The 23,874-nt window shown below is 36.2% G+C and overlaps 1 protein-coding gene across 1 annotated transcript in view; it reads right to left on the bottom strand.

The window, feature by feature from the left end:
- The window catches only part of MEGF9 (multiple EGF like domains 9), an 83,398-nt gene that overhangs the window by 12,238 nt on the left and 47,286 nt on the right, over window positions 1-23,874 (bottom strand). The window contains exon 3 of the mRNA XM_029203989.1: window positions 3,833-3,972. Within this exon, the coding sequence (XP_029059822.1) occupies window positions 3,833-3,972 (140 nt within the window). The remainder of the gene's footprint in view (window positions 1-3,832; window positions 3,973-23,874) is intronic.

A 23,874-nucleotide genomic window follows, 5' to 3' on the forward strand; every position in this document is an offset into this window, starting at 1 on the left:
GGCCATGGCTCAGGGGCCCAGCCGCTCCGCAGCATGTGGGATCTTCCCGGAAGGGGGCACGAACCCGTGTCCCCTGCATCGGCAGGCGGACTCTCAACCACTGCGCCACCAGGGAAGTCCCGTGTGTGATATCTTAAAGTGAAGAAAGTCACTGAGGAATGAAGGATGAAGGAGTGGTCAACTCAGTCAAGCTACTGACAAGTCAGGGTACTCACCATGAGACACTATGAATACACGAAGTCAGTCACCTTAAATTCTTAAAAAGAAGTACACTATGTGAACATAAAGTTTTAGCTTAAAAATGACAGTCCCTTCCACCTCCATTTTAAGGGAAGTATGTGTTCAATAAAGAAAATCTAGAAAAATACAGGAGAATAGAAATAAGATAAAAATCACCCAAAGAAATCTGTTATTAAGATTTTGAATACTTTTCCTTGCATCTCTCCTTATATAGAGTAGTTTGGGTTTTGCTTTTTAAATAGTCTAAACATCTGGCACATGTCATTGTATACCCTGCTTCTTTCACTCTCTCATGTCGTTATATTTCATTCTTTAAAACATTTTCATGGCAACATAACAATAGTTGCCATTTACTGACTGCTTGTAATTAGCCAGGCACTGTATAAACATATAGCACTGAATCTTCACAACATCCCATTAGGCAGTTACTGTTATAATCCCAAATTTCTAAGTGAAAAAACAAGGCTAAGTAATTTGTACAAGGTAAGTCAAGATTTCACTTTCTGTGCTCTTATCATGTATTGCCTAGATAACATAATTTGCTTCATTCCCCACTGTTAGAAATAGAGTTGTCTTATTTTTTAGAATTATAACTGCCACTGTGGTGAGCATCTTTGAACATAAAGCTTTTTATGAATTTCAAATTATTTCCTAAGAATTGATTCCTGGAAACAGAATTACTGGACCAGGGAAATATTTTTAAGACATATTTCTTTCCAAAATATTTTTCTCAATATACTGTATCATGAAAAGGTTACTTTAAAAATCTACTTCAATCTAAAACACAAGGTATAGATAAAGACTAGGCAGGTGGGGGAAATAAGAACTGCAAAAACAAAGTAAGTGGCCACCAGAGGGCAACCGTATCACAACACTGTTGAAAAAAAATCTTTTCAAAGTTTGAGACAAAAGGAAAGACTGATTTTCTATTAAGCTGGCAGTTTTATATTATTTGCACTCTTTCACATTAGATTCCACCTTTATTATATTTCCAGAGAAACCATTTATTTCTTATTACTAGCTGCTTTAGAAATCATAACCATGAAAAGGATTTCTTTTGCCTTAAATTATCTCCTGAGCAAAAACAGGTTGGGATTTATGTGACACTAAAGAAAGCTACCTCGCTGCTGCAAGGAAAATTAGAAATGAGAACCAGCAATGTAGACTGCTTCCTGGTACCATAAATGACCTAGGGAGCAATTTAAATCAACTCAGCATGGTGAAGCATTTCTGTTGTTATCCAGGATTGAAACTCATCTTTGCTCTGTAAGTTTCTCCATTCATTTGTTCATTTATGCAACAAAACTTTAGCAAATACTTATTATGTGCAAATATCTTTACTAAATATTGTATAAAATGGTGAACAAAGCTGGTATGAAACTTACAATGTAGTGAATAAACCATATATGACTCATAATCACAAATAAATATATAATTACAAACTGTGATATGTGCTATGAAAAAAATACAAGTGTATATGAGAGTGTATAATTGGGAATTATCATTTAGCCTGGAGCATGAACTGCTTTCTAATGAAGTCACTTTTAACTGAAGGCCTGAAGGAAGGATATGGTTTAATAAGGCAAAGGGGCCAGGGGTGGGGGTACAGGTATATTAGAAAGACCATTCTAGGCAGAGGAAAGATCATGTATGAGAATCTTGGGACAGCGGAACATAACACGTTTTAGGAGTAGAAGCCAGTATGACTGGATCACAAACAGTAAAGAAAAAGAATAGCACAAAATAGAACTGGCAAGTAGGCAGGGACCAGATCACATAACTGAAAAAAAAACAACACAATTTCTTCTAAATCAATTTGTTTCACCACAGACTACAGGATTAGAATGAAGAATAAGATTTCAACACATTTTTCCCGGGTACTTTCTTTTCAAATATTCTGCTACCTTGGTCTCATAAAAACACTTGTACTTGTCAGACTAGTATGTTCTGATTTTTTTTGTTGGGGAAAAAAAGATTTCCAAGGAAGTATCTCTAATCCTTACATTTAGGAAAACTGAAGAGCAGAAAAGCTAATTGTCTTTAGTTTTAAATGTTTAACTAAGTAAGCCTAGATGTGATTTTCTTTGTTTTTATACTGCCTACGGTTTGCTGAGCTGTTTGAATCTGTGGGTTGATGTCTTTCATTAATTTGGAAAACTCTTGGACATTATCTCTTTAGATATTTGCTTCTGTCCCAATATCTCTCCCCTTTCATTCTGAGCCTTCAAGTACATTTATGTGAGACCTTTTGGCTATTTCCCATATGTCTTTCCTGCTGTTCTTTCCATTGCATTCTTTTCCTCCATGCTGCAGTTTGGATATTTCAAATTGAGCTGTATTTAAATCTACTAACCTTGTCTTCACTGTATACAATGGTATAATAACCTTGCCTTCACAGTATATACTGTATACTTCTGTTAAGTCCATGCAATGAGGTATTAATTTCAGACATACTTTTCAGTTCTAGATTATTCTTTTGATTATTTTTTATAGATTCCAAATCTCTTGAAATTTTGCCTCTTTTCATCTATTTTGTCTGTTTTTTCCTCTATTTTCTTAAAATATTAATTTTAGTTATTTTAAAGTCATTTTATGCTACCTCTAACACTTGGGTCATCTGTGGGTCTGCTTCCATTGTTTTTCTCTTTATTATTGGTCACATTTTTCCTACCTGAGCATTGTCTAGTGTTTTGATTGCCAGACACAATGTACAAAGAACCACAGATGATTCCCCTTTCCTCTGTTAGACAGATATAATGAGAGGGTCACCTCAGTTCAATCAGAAATTGAGATAGGTGGAGGATGGACTGCAATATTAGTATGAATCAGTTCACCTATGGTTCATCACTACTTCTTGGTCATGACCCTCTAAGGCTTTTGACTGAAAACCTAGCAGGCATGTGTCTCCTCAGCTCTGAAAGACTGCAACAGATTAGTACTTCCCTTAAGTAATGTGAGCCTAAGTCCCACTCCACACACCTCTGAATCTGGCAATGTCTTGAGAGAGAGATGGTTGTATGTTGTAGCAGGTCCTCTCTTTCTAAAGAGATTTTGTCTCCTAAGCACCACAAGACTGAGAAATTTCTTTCTACCTTTTGGGACAGCCTTCCATCTCCTGCACAGTCAGCTTATGTCCTGTGGGAAAATTGGCCTTGTGTTTAGGGCTCCTCTAGTTTCCAATTCATCACGCGAGCCCCAAATGACTGCCAGAAGCTCTTCTTGTATCTCTTTCCTCAAGAAGAATTCTTTTACTTGGACCAAGCCTGCTCCTTAGTCTGTGCCCAGAATCAGCAATGTCCCTTGAAAGGAAAAAGGCTGGGTGATCATCAGCTTACTTAGGAATACCCTGTCTGGAATTTTAGTTCATATAGTTTTCCTTTCTTCCATGGATCTCCAACCAATATGATTTTTGAAATTTATATATCTTTTTAAAGTTGTTGTAGCAGGAGTTTGGCTTGCTATGACCTATTACATGCTACTTAGAAGAGAAAGACCCTTACAAACTATTTGGGAGAATCAACTCATAGATGAAGGACTTCAAAGTGAAAAGAACAGTGGACTCATTATATAAAAAGGTAAGGAAAGTGTGTACCTGTGAGGGCATCACAACTGGCAGACCGATTATTGCATTGGCAGGGCAAGCAGCCATTCTTATTAAAGTCATAATATCCATCTTGGCATCTATCACATGAAGAGCCGGTGACACCCACTTTGCACTGACATTTCCCAGAACTGCAAATAAAAGCAAAGACAATGAACAAAAGTAAATAAGTTTGAAAGTTTTGTTGCCTAACATCCCATCATAGATGATCTTGATGTAGAAATAGTTTCAACTAGATTCTATTCACTAGATGTACTGAGTGATTTTTATTTTGAATTGGAAGTTGAGCAGCTTCATGACTATATTAATTCAATTAACATAGTACTAACACTAATCATTTTTGACAATTTAATCCCCTGCACTTGGGTAGTTTAAAATAGATGATAAAGGAACCATGGCGAGTACAAGTCCCTGGTCCTTCAAAATCTTTATTTACTAAAAGCACTGGGGCAAAGAACTGGCACTACTGCTACATCTCATTCCTGAATCATTCCACAGTTCCCTCAGAATCCACACTGCCCAATCTGGAGAAGAAATACCACCCAGCCCTCATGCAATCTAGCTTTTGGCTGAAGAAGATGAAGGCCAGGACCTTAATGAATGTGCTGGAAACTCGACATGATTTTCTACTTTAGGTCAATGCTGTATTAAAATATTTCTGATAATTAACTGGAATTCACAACTAAGTAAATATGACTATAATGGGGACCTCTATTGGTTTCTGAATTAAAACCATATAAAAATTCTAGATTCTCGACCCAAAAAGAAGACTAAAAATCTAAAGTAAGAAAAATATTTTATTTAGTATCCCATCTCTATTAACCTGTTTTCTTAGATGTCAATTACATCAGTGACATCATCTCTCTCTAATCTGTGAAACTTACATCTTTGTTGTAATTTTCACCTCTCCTCTCTCTACCCCATGCTCTTCCAATCACTCCCTCAAATCCAATATCACCAATTTCAGTCAAATTTTCTTTCAAATTTTCTCTTCTTATTTGCTCTATAGTCACCCCTCTTAGAATATCTTTCCTCTTCTTCACCTCTCAAACTTTTTCCTGCTTTCATGCTCATCTTTTCCCATGAAACTCTTCCCTGACTGGTCGACAGAGATCTTTTGGCCTCCTGACATCACATACTCTATACCATACATTTTATTCCTAATTATGGACTTTTCTATACTCTTTCATATATGTACTCTTGTTTCTCTAGTTAGATTGGTAAAGACCTGAGGCAAAGGCCATATCATGCAGTTTTTTAAAAGGTTATCTTCAAGACTTAGCATGAGCCTAGGAATAGTGTACTCTAACTATTTTCATGTCATACATCTTACTCGGTAATTTTGCTGAGTTCAGGGACCATATCTTAGCCATCTTGGTATGCTCAGATTCTAGTATAGTTCCTGGTTTGCTGCAGGCACTTAATATATGCTTGATAAATAAATGCTCAATACACAAACTGAGTTTTAGAGTTAAGCACTGGAAGGGAAAAAGAAAGATGAAAGACTATACTAATTACTAGAGTTCTCAAAACAGCTAAAGTACTTTCCCTTTTTCAACCTTTCTTTATATGCTCATTCTGGACATCAGGTTTTTAGACTTCATCTCAGTAAAATTTTGGCACCAGTCATATTGGATGGGAGACAATATAAGGTAGAACTGCATTTCAATATAATTATTTTAGAGACTGAGCTCCTAATTATGAGCCCCTATGGGGTTGTTCATTTTAGTTCAGAAGACTAAGCTAAAATTATTAATACTTACACAGCTCTTACACATGTCAGCTAAAGTAATCCCCTACTGCTTCCCATATTCCTATTTCTGTAATAAAAATAGAAGTTCTAAATTTGAGTTATTGGAACTTTGGGTTGAACTTTGCAGAATGGAAGTAAAGCAATTTTCAGCTGTGTGTATTCTATTTGTAGCATACAAACCTAAGAATTATTTTTTTAATTTGAGATGTGCCTCTCTGTTTATCAGCATGCCCTGGGCTAAATAATGAGGCTTTTGCCTTCTATCCTAAAAAACTATTTTGAGCAGCTAGAGTTGAAGTTTACTTCTCTCTCCCACTTACTATGGTTCTTTGCAATATCCCAGGGTATGTCAAAAAGGAGTAGAAAAACAGTTGTACCTGGTATATTTTTAAGGCATAACTCAAAACCATTCCAGAAAGGAAAGAAAGCCAGGCTTTTGTAAATAATAAATACTTAATATATCTTAAAGCCTTATATCCTAAGAAGTCACCTATTAAACTCTGTATTTCTATCTTAAAGCTGCCTAATATACTTGGTTACGTAATTTCTTGACTTACAAATAATTTTACAGAAAGTGTAAAATGGAACAATGTCATCATTTATTGAGAGTCTATGTCAATAAATATATATTCTCTCTAATCCTCAAAATAACTCTACGAGGTGGCGGTCATAACCCTCATTTTACTACTGAGGGAATTCAGAGGGTTAAAGTTACTGTCCACACCTAGTAAAGGCAGGTTTATTTATACAAAGCCAGACTTTCCCACTCTGCTACCAACCCTTTCCTCAGTTTAACTCTATATTTGTACAGAAAATCTGACTGCCAAATAACCTGATACCCACTTACGTATCAAGCTTCATTCTGTAGATTCCAAGCACCAAAATTCACCATTTATTTAGGTTCTGACCCCAGTGAGCTGTTTCTGCCTTGCCCAGAATAAATCCCACTCTCTTTTCTCACTGCCAGTAAATTTCAGGTCTTCCTTAACAAAAGCTGAGAGTTCTTTCTGCTTGAAGAGACTGCAGCCTAACAAAGTCCAAGGTTCTCAGAGACACAAGCCCAGATATTTTGATGTTTAGTTAAAACTTAATTAAAGCTTGTATTGATCATACTATAGAAGATGATTATTCTCTTTAAAAATCCAACAGAAATATACATTTCCAAGTCTCTCAAGTAACTTTGCAAAAAAGAAAACAACTGAAAAAAAAAACCCCAAAAGCCCACCTGCATACATATATGCAGTCTTACACCAGAATACCCCAAGGTATTTAAAGATCTAGCAAAGTAAATCTGTATTCGTCAAATATGAAGTTCAGGATTATCTTATGACTCAACAAGAAGGAATCAGTCAACTTAAGTCTCACTATACTGTCAGAAAATTATAAAGGATATAATGTACCTTTTGGAGACTGGCCTTAGCCAATTTCCAAGGCTTTAAAAATGTTAATCAAAATATGCTTGCTCCCCATTCCCCATTTCTCTACAGATATTAGGTTATTTGGTATACAAAAGAATAAACAGTTACTTTTAATGGCAGTGTCTGCCCAATCCACCATCTATAAGAAAAAGGTATTACCTTGGAATACCTAATCACCTAATAATATCTCATAACCATAATATAGCCAGTGTTCCCAAAGTAGTTGCTATTCCTGTAAGTGACCTTTCTCTTCATAGTTCTGCTCTAGACACTCAGAAGACTGATATAAGCAGGCATCTTTCTCCCTGGAAAATATGCTCCTTAGTTCTTCATTTAAAAAAAAAAAAGTGGCTTTATGAATCTTGATGAGGTGGTTGACTAGTCTAGATACCATGCATCACTTTTCCTGGGTAGATTTTAAAACAACAAGAAAGGAGGTGTTTTTTCTCTATTTAAAAAATATATATAGAATGGAGTGGGGAAGTTTGGTTGTGAGCTTGCAACTAGTAGTGCTTTTCCATCATGTTACTCATGGCCCATGGCCAATTTCTGCATGTATAAGAATTAAATCACTCAGCAAATATAAAGCTTTCCCTGTGTGACTTCTTTTATAGAATAAAGCCTTTACAACACCGCTTTTCATGGTCTCCTTCTGTTAAAGACCGCTGAATGCTTTTTGAAGCAAAGGTCAATGATATAAATGCAATGAAATTTTTTAAAAAAAGAAAAGAAAAAAAAGGCCTGTTAACAGACCACTTATGCTTATCCATAGGTTTAAAATGAAAGAACCAAAGACTCACATCTTCATATCTGGAGAATAAGGGCACAGAGCTGGATTTTGAAAAGTCAGAAATCGATACTACTGAGATCAACTAACAAAGAATTTAAGATAGAATTTCCTCATCTGGCATCACTTTTTATAGACATGAGTTAGTTGCTAGTAAAGAACTAATGAAATATGGATAATTATATCAGAAAGAAGAATATGGAATTATTTATAAAGGAAGCACAAACATTGTGGAACTAAGCTACACTAAGTATACTAAACATATATTATACATTCTTAAATTACCCCAGAACGAATTATCAGATTTTCTTATGGTGTCAGTGCTTAGTTATAGAATTTATCACACTCACAGGTGTGAACAACTATTACAAGTTTTAAACACTTGAAAAATTCCCTCTTAAAATGTAAACAATGTATTTTCTGACATGAAGTTATTAGTTTTTCAAAAGGAAATTCAATGGTGTGTCATCTCAAGATATTGTACATATTTATGTCATACAAGTACTAACCAAAATATCATTTTAAAGGTTCTGTTTTAAGATGAGTGGGTGGAGAATCTTCAGAATTTCCATTATTTTACTAGGGTAGGAAGGGTGGAACACAGGAAGGGAGGTATCAGGGTCTATGGAAAATTCATAGCCTGAGGAGACAGAGAGAGCTTGGTTCAAATTCCAGCTCTGCTAGTAACTAGCTGGGACTAAGTTCTTATTCTATCTTGGACTCAGTATTCTCATTTGTAAAATGAAGATAATTATACCAAACTTTGTAAAGTTCTTGTGGGGATTAAAGATCACATATGCAGGGCACTTAGCACAGTGTCTGGCACATAATCAGTACTCAAAAATGAAAGAATTATGAAGATGATGACAATGGTCCTAGATCTTTAATTTTTTCTGTGAATTGTAAAGAGAATGTGTTAGAATCTCTACTAGGCAAAAACAGACAAGATTATTTACTTTTAAAATTCTGTTAACAAACCTAGAAAAATGGCAAGAATTTATGGGGTAATTACTAGTTTGGAGGAAAAATGTGGCTAGGAAAAGAGAGCACATTATGAACACATGGTAGAAACAGTTTTTGGAAAGAAAATTTAAAAATTGAGAAGGGAAAGAATCAGCAAAATCCTACATTAGGTGGGACCAAAGCCAGCAAGAACTGATATGCTCTTGTACCAACTAGCTAATTGATTTAACTTTTTTCTAAATTGCCAAATGTCTTGACATGTTATACATTATCAAAAACATTGTCTAGGGGCCTTCCCTGGTGGCGCAGTGGTTGGGAGTCCGCCTGCCGATGCAGGGGACGCGGGTTCGTGCCCCGGTCTGGGAAGATCCCACATGCCGCGGAGTGGCTGGGCCTGTGAGCCATGGCCGCTGAGCCTGCGCGTCTGGAGCCTGTGCTCCGCAAAGGGAGAGGCCACAACAGTGAGAGGCCCGCGTACCGCAAAAAAAAAAAAAAAAAAACATTGTCTATTTTCTTCCTAAGATTTACAAGGTATAAATTATGCGCATGGCATACCTTTATATATAATGTTATCAATTTTAATTCAAACAGTCACAGAGTAACTACAAAGGTATAGTTCTAATTAGGGGAAATTAATTTATTCAGAAGCCTTGCTTTTCCTCCTTCCTTCTTCCTGAGACAGCTTACATGTTGTCACTCTGACATGGAAAGAACGAGAAACAGAAAAAGAGAGATAATTAAATGTATCAATTTTCTTCTGCTGCCTCTTTTAATAACTAAAAGCAATTTAATTTAGGAAGAGACTTAAACTACTAGTTAAAACAGAGTCTGAAATTAGAAAATTGCTGATTGCAAGCTCTCCCAATATATTAAAAGTAATATTAAAAGGCAGCTAGCTTTTTCTAAACAGAAAAAGCTTTTACATGGGAAAATAAACAACATGAAAAGTTATTAACAATCCTTAATATCATGTTTGGCTCATGGTTTGTAAAGGTAATGAAAAAATAGTTTCTCCTTTTTGTGAAAGAAACTCAATAATCAGACATTTTGGCAAAAGACTATTTGCATTTAGTGTTCCTCTGTCTTTCTACCATCATGGAAAAGACCATTATGCAATGAGCAAAGCTCCTTTTCTGGAGGAAAAAAGAAGATAGCTTTATTGTTGAAAACATTGGGCTATTATACTAAACATTCCTTGTTTTTTCGAGTCTAAAATATGTTTAGAGGAAATTCATATTTGAACAGAAATTCTTAATACTCAAAAAGGGCACTGCCTAAGTGTAAAAATATTTTCTGATAGCTGGTCTTACCAAAATCAAATTTAAAAGTTTATTTGAAAAGCCAGAAGTAAAACTTAATGGTAAAAAAAATAAAAGTATCATATTTCCAGAGCCACAACTTGGGAGGGCAAACTTAAACTAGGAAAGTTATTTTTTATTTCCTTCACTTTTTTTTTAATGGAAGAAATATAGCCATAAGAATTTGCAAACCCACACAATTACTCCATTATTTGATAGTGATTTCTGCATTTCAGAAGTCATTTTGAAACAGAAAAAGCATGAAGTCCCAGTATCATCTTCTTGAAAAGATGATGCTTCTCACATGTTAACATTTGTATTCTTTTGTAACCACTGTAAAAGGTTTGCTTAGTAAAACAACAATTATTAATACTTAATTTGTTTTCACGCTGAGTTCTAAAAATTAACTTGTAGCGCTTAGAATTTAGAACTCATTTTCTCACAGAAATGACAGCATAAGTGGTGGCTTAGTTTCCAGATGAGCGAACAAAAACCTATTTAACTCAAAATGTTGATATCAACAGTACTGAGGACCAAGTAAGTCCTAACTAAGCCTTTGTGTTCTGATCCCTGTACGGGGTGGAGTGGTCAGGGGGCAATATTAACATTTATTGAATTCCTACTATGGGGTTATAAATAAAGTGCATAGAGCAATATTTATCTATGCATTACTTAATTTTGTCCTTACAATATGACATTCATTAGTTTCAGTTTTGTCACTTTCTTGCTGTTTGATTATTGGGCAAGTTAAGTTTCCACATCTGAAAAATAAGAATAATAAGCCCTGTTTCAAAAGATTGTAATCATTGGCTAAATTTACATATTTAAGTGTCTTCTGAATATTAGTAGCTCCATATATGGTAAAATACTAATATTGTCAACATCCCCAATTGTTAGAAAATCAGCAATGTGAATGACTCCATTTTCGAGGTCACACAGCCAGAGAATAATCAGAATCAGAGCCTAGGTCTTCTGTTTGCTAATACGATGTTTTTTTCTGTCTCTTGTATATTACAGATTACCTCTATGTACATAATGAAAGCAATTCAGAAGGATTTAATGTGCTCATCTCTATAGACTTGCAATACTCCTAGAAGAAGCTTTTATGTTGATCTTCTCCTGGCTCAGTCGTCAGTCATTTAAATATCTCCTCAGTTGAATGAGACTTTAAAACAATTGCCAAAGAAATAAGACATTGCTTCCGATCTGTCTCAATACAATTACAAGACTTAGGAGCTCGTTTCCTACCTGTATCTAGCACTATTTGCAAATGCCCCTATAACAGCCAGTTTCCTTGCAAAGCTTTCTTTTTCCCCCTACCAACTTTATTGATATAATTTTGCAAAAGTTTTTCAGTCTTCATTTTTAAATTATGAAATATTCTTTCAAAAGTAGACAAATTTAGGGCTTCCCTGGTGGTGCAGTGGTTAAGAATCTGCCTGCCAATGCAGGGGACATGGGTTCAAGCCCCGGTCCAGGAAGACCCTACATGCTGCAGAGCAACTAAGCCCGTGCGCCACAAGTACTGAGCCTGCACTCTACAGCCCGCGAGCCACAACTACTGAAGCCCACATGCCTAGAGCCTGTGCTCCTCAACAAGAGAAGCCACCGCAGTGAGAAGCCCACGCACCGCAACGAAGAGTAGCCCCCGCTCGTTGCAACTAGAGAAAGCCCACGCACAGCAACGAAGACCCAAAGCAGCTGAAAATAAATAAATAAAATAAATAAATTTATTTTTAAAAAAAAACAGAAGTAGACAAATTTAAAGACAATACAATCATCTTTGAGTTATTTAAAGAACAATAAACTCAAAACTTTGATACCCACTAGTGAGACATGTAAAGCCCCTAAAGTGGCCCTCCTCAACTGCACCCTTCCTCTTGCCCCAGAAGCAACTAAGTTTTAATCATTCTTTAGCTTTTTAAGAGGGCCACTTACTATGTATTACTAAATAATATATAGTTTTGCCTGCTCTTAAACTTCATTAATAAAAATAATTATGTATAGTTCGATTCACTATTTTCTTGCTCAGTAGAATATTACGTTTTTGAAATTCATCACTGTAAATTTGTATAGCTGTAGTCATTCATTTTTCTCTGCTGTATATTTCATCATATGAATATAACCCTATGTATTTATTCATTCTTCTAGACATTTGGGCTGTTTTCATTTGTTATTATGGATACCAAAGGCTTCTGTGAACCTTCTTGTATGTCCCTTCTGGTACACATGAGCATGCTTTTCTCTAGGGTATTTACCAAGGAATGGAAGAGCAAGGTAATAGTTTGTGCACGATCAACTTTACTAGGCAATGCCTAACTGTTTTCCAAAGTGTTAGCAACAATTTACACTCCCATTACTAGTGGAATAGTGGTCTCATTGCTCTGTATCCTCACCAATGCTTGATGTCATCAACTTTTTAAATTTTGGGCAATTTGGCAGCTTGAAGTGGTATCATGTTCTGGTTTTAAATTGCATTCTCCTGATTATTAATGAGATGGAACATGTTTTCTGGAACATGTTTTCATGTTTATTAGCCATTTAAGCTTCCTCTTCTATGAAGAGTCTGCCCAAGTATTTCTGACATTGATTTGTACACATTCTTTATGTATACCTGGAAAAGCAAACCTTTATCAGTATAATGTGCTACAATTATCTTCTCTCAGTTTGTGCCTTGTCTTTCCACTCTTTTCATAAGTTTCGTAGTTTAATGAAGTGTTAAGATATGAACTCTGGAGCTTAACCACCTGGATTCAAATCCTGGTTTTATCACCTACTAGCCATATGACCTTAGGTAAATCATTTAAACTCTTTGTGCCTCAGTTTCCTCACTTACAAAATGGAGAAAATAATAGTACCTCTCTAATAGGTTTGCTGTGACGATTAACTTAGTTAATGTGTCAAGCATATAGTACAGTGCCTGACACATAGTAAAGACTATGTAAGTACTGTCATAACATTAACGTTATTGCTTAGGAAATCCTTCCCCACCTCAAGGTCATTAAGACGCTTTATGTTTTGCCTTTCACATGTAGGTCTTTAATCCACCTGATCTTTATTTCTGCATATGAAGAAAGTTAGAGGTCCAATCTCATTTTCTTCCTTACAGATAATCAAAGCTCTAGTACAATTCATAGAAAAGTCCATCCTTTTATCCCTAAGCTTTAATACTTCCTATGCCATATGTCAAATGTCTTCACAATCATGGATTGTTTCTGAGCTTTCTTGTTTGTTCTATATATCTGTTTGTGTATTCCTGAACCAATACCACACTGTCTTAATTACTATAGCTTTATTTCCCTCCCCCCCCATTTTTCACATAAAATTTTTTGAAAATATAGATATATTGAAAGAACAGTATTTTGAGTATCTGTGTATATATTTTGCTTTACCTAGTACTCCCCTAACCCCTTCTCCCAACTCACATCACTTCAGCCACAATCACCCTGCTTTTGCTCAAATATGCTAGGCATATTCCTGTATCAGGAACCCTGTACTTGCTGTTCCCTCTATTAGCAATACCCTTTCCCTAGGGGATCCACATGGCATGCTCCCTAACTTCTTTTTGTTATTTATTCAAATGTCATATTCTCAAAAAGGCCTTGGCTAGCTACACTATCTAAAATTATAATATCTCTTACTATTTAACATATTTTTTATTTCCTTGTTTATTCTCTCTCTCCCCATTAAGACTGTCAGCTCTTAAAAAACAAAAGAATGTCAGCTCTATGAAATCAGGGTGTTTTATCTGTTTTTCTCCACTGCTGTATTCCCACGGCCTAGCACAGTGCCTGGCACATGATAGACACTCAAAGTTTTTTGTTTAATGATTATGTAATCTGGCTCCAAAATCTGTGTACCTTTCTTCATTAACTCTGATGCCTTCTGAGTGCACTATTCAGTGCACTATTCACTGTCTTCAATTTAGTCCGTTTAATATTTTCCAAGCACTTAATCCTGATGCTTTATATCACATTTAAATAAACCTCTTAGAATCTTAGAAATAGGATATTTATTCTAGGTGAGCAAAATGAGACATTTAATGACTGGTCCATGATGGGTCAATCAACCTTGGAAGACAGTGATCCCTTGGGTTTGTTCTTTAAAGCAGGACAAAGAAGAGCTGATAAAAATAAAATTACTAGCCCTCAAAGAAAATGCTATTTTACTTAACTTCAATATTCTATGATGACCCTGCTAAAAGGGCCTCTTTAATGTTTATAATCCTTATATAAACAAAGAACAGAGGCTAGAATGCCTTCTGGTTTTCTCCTGCATATAAGTTGACACTAGGTTTTAGGGGGCAACACTGTCCACTAGATCAGTGGTGCTCAAACTTAGGCATGCATCTGGAAAGCTTGTTATAACACTGACTGCCTGGCCCTATCCCAGAATTTGTGATTCAGATAGGTCTAGGGCTGGCCCCAAGAATTTTCGTTTCTAATTAATTCCTAGGTTATGCTGATACTGGTCTGAAGACCATACTCGGAGAACCACTGCACTAGATTAACTGGAAAAATGTCATTGTTCTTATTTCACCCCCTACTTTTAATACTCTTAGCCCTGACTTAATTTCCACCTCTAGGCTTAGTGCTGAACCCTTTATTTGGTATCAGTTCTGACCTAAGGAGAGGGTTCTTACAGCAATCAGCCTCAGTGATATCTGTCATCAAGTTCCATTTGCTTACTGGTTCCTTTGACCTCAGTCCCCTATATTCTCAATGACTGAATTACAACTATTGACCCTAGCTTCTCAATGGGACCCTGGCTCCTGGTCCCAGTTGCCCTGCCTCCCCACTTCCCACCTCAATGGCTAGGTCCATGACACTTGTTTTCAGATCTCCTGCATGTCAAATGCCTGCCATTTAGGCTCCAGCAAGTCAGGTGGACTCAGCTTTGATATTCATTAATATGCTAAATCCTACCTTTCAAATGATTCTCTACACATACTCTCATTATTTCAAATTGTCTTCTATGCAATATTTATTTTCATTGTGCCCAGATCTGACTTCTAGATTTATGTCTCCATGAGCCAGTTCCCAGGTGGATGAATCATGCTAACCACACCCAGAACCTCACTTACACTGAGCCGCTGCCATATCTAATCTTGCCCATTCTATTTTAGGGTACAGTGGGGAGAACTTTGGAGTCAGACAGACCTAGTCTCAAATCTAAGCTCTGCCGCTTATTAGTTATGCCATATTGCTAAGTAACTTAGCCTCTAAGAGCAAGATAGCTAAGTTGTTCTGAGAAGTCAGAGAGGTTATATGTGTAAAGCATCAAGCACAGAGGTTCAACAGTGTTCGTTAGATGTTAGTTTTCTTCTGATCCTCCTGCTAAATTATGCAGCTTCCTTAGGTAAACAGTTTAGTCAAGAAAGCTAAAACTATTTCCCTGCAAAAACCTTTCTTTCAAATACCTACAGTATCTGTTTTACTGGACATTCTATTTAACTGTAGAACTTATAAAAAAATCAACTCAAGACCAGGAAAAATAAAAATTAAAGAGATGGTTGTAGTGTATGTGTTGGGAATTGGCAGAAGAGACGAAGGGATTCCGGTACTGATAATATAAGCCATATTTTCATTACTGCTTTTGGCAAGGTGAGAAGAACATCTTTGCCCTTCCTGTATAGTATTCAGAAAACTTCTTACACTTGATGGTATCTCGGATCTCTTTGAGAATCGATTGAATGTTGCAGACCTTCTCCACAGAAAAATGCACAGATTCACCATTACATTTCATGTGCTTCCCCTCTTAGGTTAAGAACTCCTGACCTCGAGCACAGGGGGGTATACTTACCCAGAAGTGCAAGACATGGGAGTTTAATGCAACAGAAAGAACATGGGATATGGTGTCAGAAGACCTTGAGATGACTCTTCTCACTCTGGTATGTAATAGATATCCAACTTTGGGCTTATCATGTAACCTTTCAAATATTACTTCTCATCTGTAATTTGGTGGATAACAATTTTTACCTACCTCTCAGGGTTGTTGTTAGAATCAAATGAGAAAATGTACAGGAGAAAAGGACACTATTACTTGTAAATGACTTTACAGATATTAGTTATTAACATTCTCTGGAAACCTACTGAATTTATAAACACAGGGGCAAGCTTGAAAATCCCAAATTATTGAAACTAATGGAATATATCATAACAGAGAATTATCTTAATAAATAAAAAAGCATAATAATGATTTAATAATAATGAAATTAATAATTTTAAACTAGTCCTATATACGTTGAATGTCAAAATTATCATGGCTGAAGCACTTATGCTCCTTTTTAAAGGAAATCTTGAGAAATTTCAAGCCCAAATCTCTAACTGGGATTGAGAAATTTAGATATTGTGAGTGGAAATCAAATCCAAGGAGAAAAAAGATAAATAGCCCCATATTTCTCTCTACCCTACAGGAAACATATTTCTTGCTATGAAACAACCATCTGAGACGGAGAAAGTCATGCTGATTTAATTTTCTTTCAAGGGACACCAGGGAAGACAAAGCCTTCTCTGTGGGAACAAGCGTCCTTCTATTTTAGCCTAAGTCTACTAACATTTTAGAAGCTCTTCTTTTAAAACTTTAGAGAAAGAAGATATTTAAAATATTAAAGTAGGCTACGAATTTGATCATATATTCTAACCACAACGTCATACATCTAAAATGGCAGATCTCCATGACAACAACGTAAGTTTATTTCCTTATCCTGATTCCTCTTATGGATCTAAGGCTAAAAATTGTCACCAGGACCAATTCTGCCCTCATAATAAGACAGTAATGCTATCCATATTCCCTTGACTGACTGTTCCAAATAACAATTCTATTAACTTTTTATTTTGAAATAATATTAGATTTAAAGAAAAGTTGTAAAGATAGTACAGAGGGTTCTTGTACACCATTCACGCAACTTCCCCTAATGTTAACTTCTCATGTAACCATGGTATATTCATCAAAACTGAAAATTAACATCGCTAGAATGCGGCTAACTAAACTATAGACTTTGTCAGATTTTCCTAATTTTTACACTAAGGTTCTTTTTCTGTTCCAGGATCCAATCCAGGATATTACCTTACATTTACTCATCTCCTTAGCCTCTTCCAATCTGACAGTTTCTTGGTCTTTCTTTGTCTTTTATTACCTTGAAGCTTTTGAAAAGTACTGGTCAGGTATTTTGTAAAATGTTCCTCAATTTGAGTTTGTCTGATGTTTTGTCATGATTAGACTGAAGTTATGAATTTGGGGTAAGGATATCACAGAGGTAACATGCCCTTCTCATTTCATCACATCAGAGAGTACAGGATACATGACTTATTACTGATGATGTTATCTTTACCACTCAAAGGATAATTTTTCATGCTAGGAATCTGTCTATATGGTAGCTAAACCTAGGATGGTTACCACGCTTATTTGGAAAATAAGCAGAGGTTCAGCTGCTCAACTAAGAAACTCTGGGAACTACTGAAGGCAGTATAGTCAGACAGGTGTTGGTTTGAGTCTGTTTCTGCCACTTACTAGTTGTCTGTTGGGGGGCAAATTACTCAAGTCTCAGTTTCTTCACCTGTAAAATGAGAATAATACCACTTCAACCAGTTGTTATTTTATGCTTACAAGATAGTATATATAAAGCACTTAGCTTGGCACATAGTAAATAATCAATAAATGTTAATGCTGTTCATTCTGGGGTTGATGGTGGTAGTAATAATGTTAGTAGTATTTGCCAAGTTGTGTTGTGTGCTATTTCCAAACTACAGCCCAAAAATACTATGTGTTTGTAAGATTTTTAAACTTTTTAAGTGTAGTAAGATGTCCTATCAGAGAGATGTTTAACTAGAGATTAAATATGTGGGTTTTTTCTTCTTTAGCAAGAGAAGTTTGCAATTGCTTTGCCATTTGGGCAGAGGTAGAAAATAACCTTCAAGCGGATCCTCCTGACTGGGTAAAGAATCATTTAAGAATGAAATTAGAATACTCCCTAACACCATACACAAAAATAAACTCAAAATGAATTGAAGACCTAAATTTAAGGCCAGACACTATAAAACTCTTAGAGGAAAACATAGGCAGAACACTCTATGACATAAATCACAGCAAGATCCTTTTTGACCCACCTCCTAGAGAAATGGAAATAAAAACAAAAATAAACAAATGGGACCTAATGAAACTTCAAAGCTTTTGCACAGCAAAGGAAACCATAAACAAGACGAAAAGACAACCCTCAGAATGGGAGAAAATATTTGCAAATGAAGCAACCGACAAAGGATTAACCCCCAAAATTTACAAGTAGCTCATGCAACTCAAAATCAACAAAACAAAAAACCCAATCCAAAAATGGGCAGAAGAACTAAATAGACGTTTCTCCAAAGAAGCTATACAGATTGCCAACAAACACATGAAAGAATGCTCAACATCACTAATCATTAGAGAAATGCAAATCAAAACTACAATGAAGTATCACCTCACACCAGTCAGAATGGCCATCATCAAAAAATCTACAAACAATAAATGCTGGAGAGGGTGTGGAGAAAAGGGAACCCTCTTGCACTGCTGGTGGGAATGTAAATTGATACAGCCACTATGGAGAACAGTATGGAGGTTCCTTAAAACACTAAAACTAGAACTACCATACGACCCAGCAATCCCACTACTGGGCATATACCCTGAGAAAACTGTAATTCAAAAAGCGTCATGTACCACAATGTTCATTGCAGCTCTATTTACAATAGTCAGGACATGGAAGCAACCTGAGTGTCCATTGACAGACGAATGGATAAAGAAGATGTGACACATATATACAATGCGATATTACTCAGCCATAAAAAGAAACGAAATTGAATTATTTGTAGTGAGGTGGATGGACCTAGAGTCTGTCATACAGAGTGAAGTAAGTCAGAAAGAGATAAACAAATACCAAACGCTAACACATATATATGGAATCTAAATAAATAAATTTTTAAAAAAGGTTCTGAAGAACCTAGGGGCAGGACAGGAATAAAGACACAGACGTAGAGAATGGACTTGAGGACACGGGGAGGGGGAAGGGTAAGCAGGGACAAAGTGAGAGAGTGGCATGGACTTACATATACTACCAAATGTAAAATAGATAGCTAGTGGGAAGCAGCCACATAGCACAGGGAGATCAGCTTGGTGCTTTGTGACCACCTAGAGGGGTGGGATAGGGAGGGTGGGAGGGAGATGCAAGAGGGAGGAGATATGGGGATATATGTATAGCTGATTCACTTTGTTACAAAGCAGAAACTAACACACCATTGTAAAGCAATTATACTCCAATAAGATGTTAAAAATTAAAATAAAATAAAAAAAGAATCATTTAAGTTAGGGTTCCCTTAGTAGGTTTAGAGTGAAGAGGCCCCACTGTCCTGAGAGAAGGGTTTAACAGACCTTTTGTATTGGGGAAGAAGGGAGGCTTATAGTTTGTTAGGTAAAAGATTCTACAAAATGTCCTCAACCAGTACTCTTGGAACTGGCTTATACACTGGGATGTAGCTGCACGTATAAACTAAAGGAGCCAGTTGTTACAATCTCTATAACTTCCGAGTCCCAATTTAGAGTATAACTGAAGGAACTTGGAACCAAAGGAGTGGGTTCATCCTACCTCAAAGAAGCGTTGCTGTCAACGATTCTGGACCAGTAAAAGCATCATCTCAGTAGTGAGCAAGCATCATCTGTCAGGTTGTTCAGGGTCAGGCCTCAACCCCAAAATTCAATATAAGGGTAAGAAACAACAAGATCAGTGAACTGATCAGAATCATGTTCCCCTGATACTCAGCATTAGAGGGGGATTGACTCCTAGAGCTACTGGAAAATTAGTAATTAATTGTTGGGGAATGGATTGATGCAAAAAGAGGGCACTGGATTTATGCTACTGAGGCATATGAGTGTCAGAGTAATTAATTGTAAAATAAAAGAGGTATGCCTATACTTGAAGCCCGTTCGCAGAAAGTTCACCAGTTGTATAAGCTTTCAACTTCCCCATATCTATTGTTTGCTACCCCGACAGGCCTCTCTATAAAGATGAATAGTTTTTAAAATGCTTAAAAGGTAAAGGGCCCCTGGATTTATTTTTAGCAACACAGAAAGAACATGAGTATGGGGACATGGCTTGACACTTAGCAGCAAGGCTTATGAGGGAATAAAAATCCCATGGGATACAGTGGGTGGTAGCAACTACTGAAGCATAGGAAAGCAGATTCAATTCCTGCAGCCTGCAACAAAGGAAGAACGGTAAGCATACAGTGAGGGTATGGGCCTAAGAAGGAATCCTGGGACTGAGCACTTCCCTAAATTCAACTTAGAAACACAAACTACCTTTAGATTTGTGTGCATGTATTAATGCAAAAATCATAAACTTTCTAGAGAATTATGCACAGAAACACTATCATGGGGCAGATCACCATTCTCCTTTCTCTCCGCAGTCTCTCCAATCTCACAGTTTTCATTCTGCCTCTGATCTCCCCCTACCTATATCCACCCAATCTACTACTGCTAGAACACAGTGCTGATCTTTTACCTGCTTAAAATTGCTCTGTGAATAAAATCCAAGTCCTGTGTCTGGCCCTTAAGGCCCTCTGGGGCCTGACCCCAGCAGGACTTGCCAGATTTATCTCCTCTGCCCCACTGCTCTTCCACCTTACATCCTGTGTAAGCACATCTCTGAGATGTTAATCTTGCTGTTTCTATTCTGTAATGTTCTTTTCTACCTTTTGCACTTCTGTATGTCTAAATCCTTTCCTTCCTTCAAACTGAGGTCAAAAGCTATCTCCTCAATGAAATCATCTCTGATTTTTCCAGCTATAAGTGATATCTCCCAGTTTAATCCCCTTAACATTTTATCTTTCTATTTTATGATGTGGCTCAGTTTTTACCTTGTAATATATATATATATATATGTGTATGTATGTATGTATTTCTTAATGACCTTACTAGACAAGAAGCTCCTTTGGTCTTCACATTGTCTTATTTATTTCCCACAAGGTCTGTTAAAGTATCCTGCACATAATTTGTTAAACGAATAAATACCTTGGTACCAAATACTACATTTATATGAACTTGATTATCTGTAGTATTAGCATATATATAACTACAGATTTGGGGGAGCTTCTCAGAAGAAGCAAAATAAATAATCTTTTAATATTATCAATAATAACACTTTAACTTTAAAAGATTTCTTTAAAAAATTCCAAACTGACCTAAAACTGGCTTAATAAAATGAAAGAAGCAGAGGATTCTGCAATATGGTTTAGGAAAAATTACGCATTTGATCAACAGCAACTACATCAATTCACTGTGACATGTTACGTTAATGTTCACAAAGGTCACCAATAGCTGGGAGGAAAAAGTGTTTTGTTTGTTTTTTTCATTCGACTACATATGATATCTAGTTAATAATTAGAAGACCAGGAGGGCAGATCATGTTCTGTATTGAAAGGAGGATTTAACACAGAGTGCACGGAAAAACATACAAAGCTTTCCAAACTGTAATAGACATGCATTATTTACACTTAAACCTCAATGCACTCAGTGCCTTTTCTAAATAAGCCCCTGTCTGGCTATTTATTAACATTCAAATTTTATTCTAATCTGTTTTACCATGAACATTACATGATTTATTTTCTAAGATATAAACCATTTGGAACTGTAGAAACATTTACTGAAACAAATGAACCACGATAGGATAAGGGCTGAGATCAGTTACCTGCTTCTGACCAAGACAGCTACCTTTTAAAATTCTACCTTCAAGGAAAAAAATACTGAAGTGTACCAAAAAAAAGGTAATTTAAACTAGAGATTGGTATAATTGCAAGAATAATAACGGGGGTATAGAATAAAGTTATTTTTAAGTAAAATTAAAGCTATGAGGCTTTGCTTTGTTTTCCTTAGAATATGCTAGCTTCCTTTCCTAAGAATATGCTAGCTAGTTTATAAGATTTCTTGAGTTTGGCACACAATGCATATGCAACTGTCTACCAGACACCACTATCTGAATGTCCCATAGAAAATGAACATGTTGAAGCCTAAGATCATAATCATCTCCTTTCAACTTGCTTATCCACCTGTATTCTTTATCTAGTTAATAGAACATCTCTTCACTCATGTGCCTGTGCCAGAGCCAGAGCAAAAAACATGGGAGTCATATCTATCTCTCTCTTACTCTATAAATACAATCAACCATCTAGTTCTATAGATTTTCTCTCTTACGCTGGTTCCCTCCTCTCCAGCACCATTGCCAATGCCAGTGTCAATGCCTTAGATCAGCCCTTTAATTTCTCTTGCTTGGAGAGTTACACGATAGCCTTCTCCATGGTCTCTCTGCCTGAGCTCACTCTCTCTATCCACCAGACTTCTGATGGAGTAATTGTTCTAATGAGCAAATCCGATGTTACTCCTTACTCAGTATTCTTCAATGGACAAACTAATTTACATGGCATATCAGGCCCTTCATGGTCTGGCCCTGTTTACTCTTAACCATTCACTCATTCTGTTCATTCAAGTATTTACTGAGTCTACTTTGTACCAGGCACTATTCTAGGTATTAGAGATACAACAGTAAGCAAATAGACAAAAATCTCATCTTTTCAACCTTTCCTCTCTACCACTGTCAAGTGTTCCCTGCCTTCAAGAAATAGTGAGCCACTTGTAGTCTACTAAAACATGGCTTGTTCTTTCATGCAAACTTCTACTCATCCTTCAGATTTCAACTTAAATGCAACTTCCTCTCTCAAGACCTCCTGAATCTCCTGTGTACTTTATAAATACTCATATTATGTTTGTGTTTCTATCTTTCCATTTCAAGTTCCTTGAGCACAGAAGTAATATCTTTTGACATACAGTTGGCAAATGCAATGTCTGTTAAATGAAATAAGTGAATAAAATGACAAAGGTTTCCTCAAGTTTTAATTGTTTCTAGTGATCAAATAACTTTTTCTTGATGTCCCAGAATTACAGGCAAAGTAATAAGTAAGAGTTTACACAAGCAACTGTTACTCCTTATTATTACACAACAGATGATTTTCAGAGCCCCATATGAATGTAAGTCTTGGCGATTTTGTCATCTTTCTATTTGACATTTATTTCAGCCTAAGTTTATTTCATGAGTAAAATTTTGCACTCTGCCCTGGGGCATATTCCCATAATTAAAAATGCAAAGTAGTAAATATTTCAACATACATTATACAGCAGCAACCACAGGTTTTATGGGAAAGGATATTACGCAACGACAGAACTTCGTTATCTCACAGAGACAGTTTTAAATGATGCACCTTGTATACTAACCTACTATGGATACATTAAAAAATCTCAAATCAGTATATTACTGCCTACATATAAGTCAACCCTGATGACATTCTAAGGCTATATTAAGAGAGTCAGGCTCTCACTAGGCATACTGCTTTATTGAGATAAAATGCTGATTTCTCCATTCATTTATTCAACATATGTCCAAATGTGAACCAGGAAAATATTAGAAATGCATTCCAAAAGCAAAAGTGAAAAGACAGATATTGTAGACCAAATCCTTCCCAATTAAACAGGTTGGAACACCACTGTTGATGTGAGGGGTGGCCATCTGTCAGTACATAAAGGAACTTGTGTTTGCACACAAAGACATTGCTCAACCCACATCTGGCTCCTACAGCCAAATTCTACCCTCACTGGGGCAAACTCCCACTGAAATATATGGGCATAAAGAACAGGCAAAACAAAAAGAACAGGCAAATAAATTTTTAAAAAGCCAGCTATTCATTCATAGTAGATGTATGACAGTAGATGTATCAGAGAATCTGGACAGAATTGAGTCC

Source organism: Monodon monoceros, unplaced genomic scaffold, assembly GCF_005190385.1.
Source record: "Monodon monoceros isolate NGI ecotype Baffin Bay Population unplaced genomic scaffold, NGI_Narwhal_1 Super_Scaffold_5, whole genome shotgun sequence".
Lineage (NCBI taxonomy): Eukaryota > Metazoa > Chordata > Mammalia > Artiodactyla > Monodontidae > Monodon > Monodon monoceros.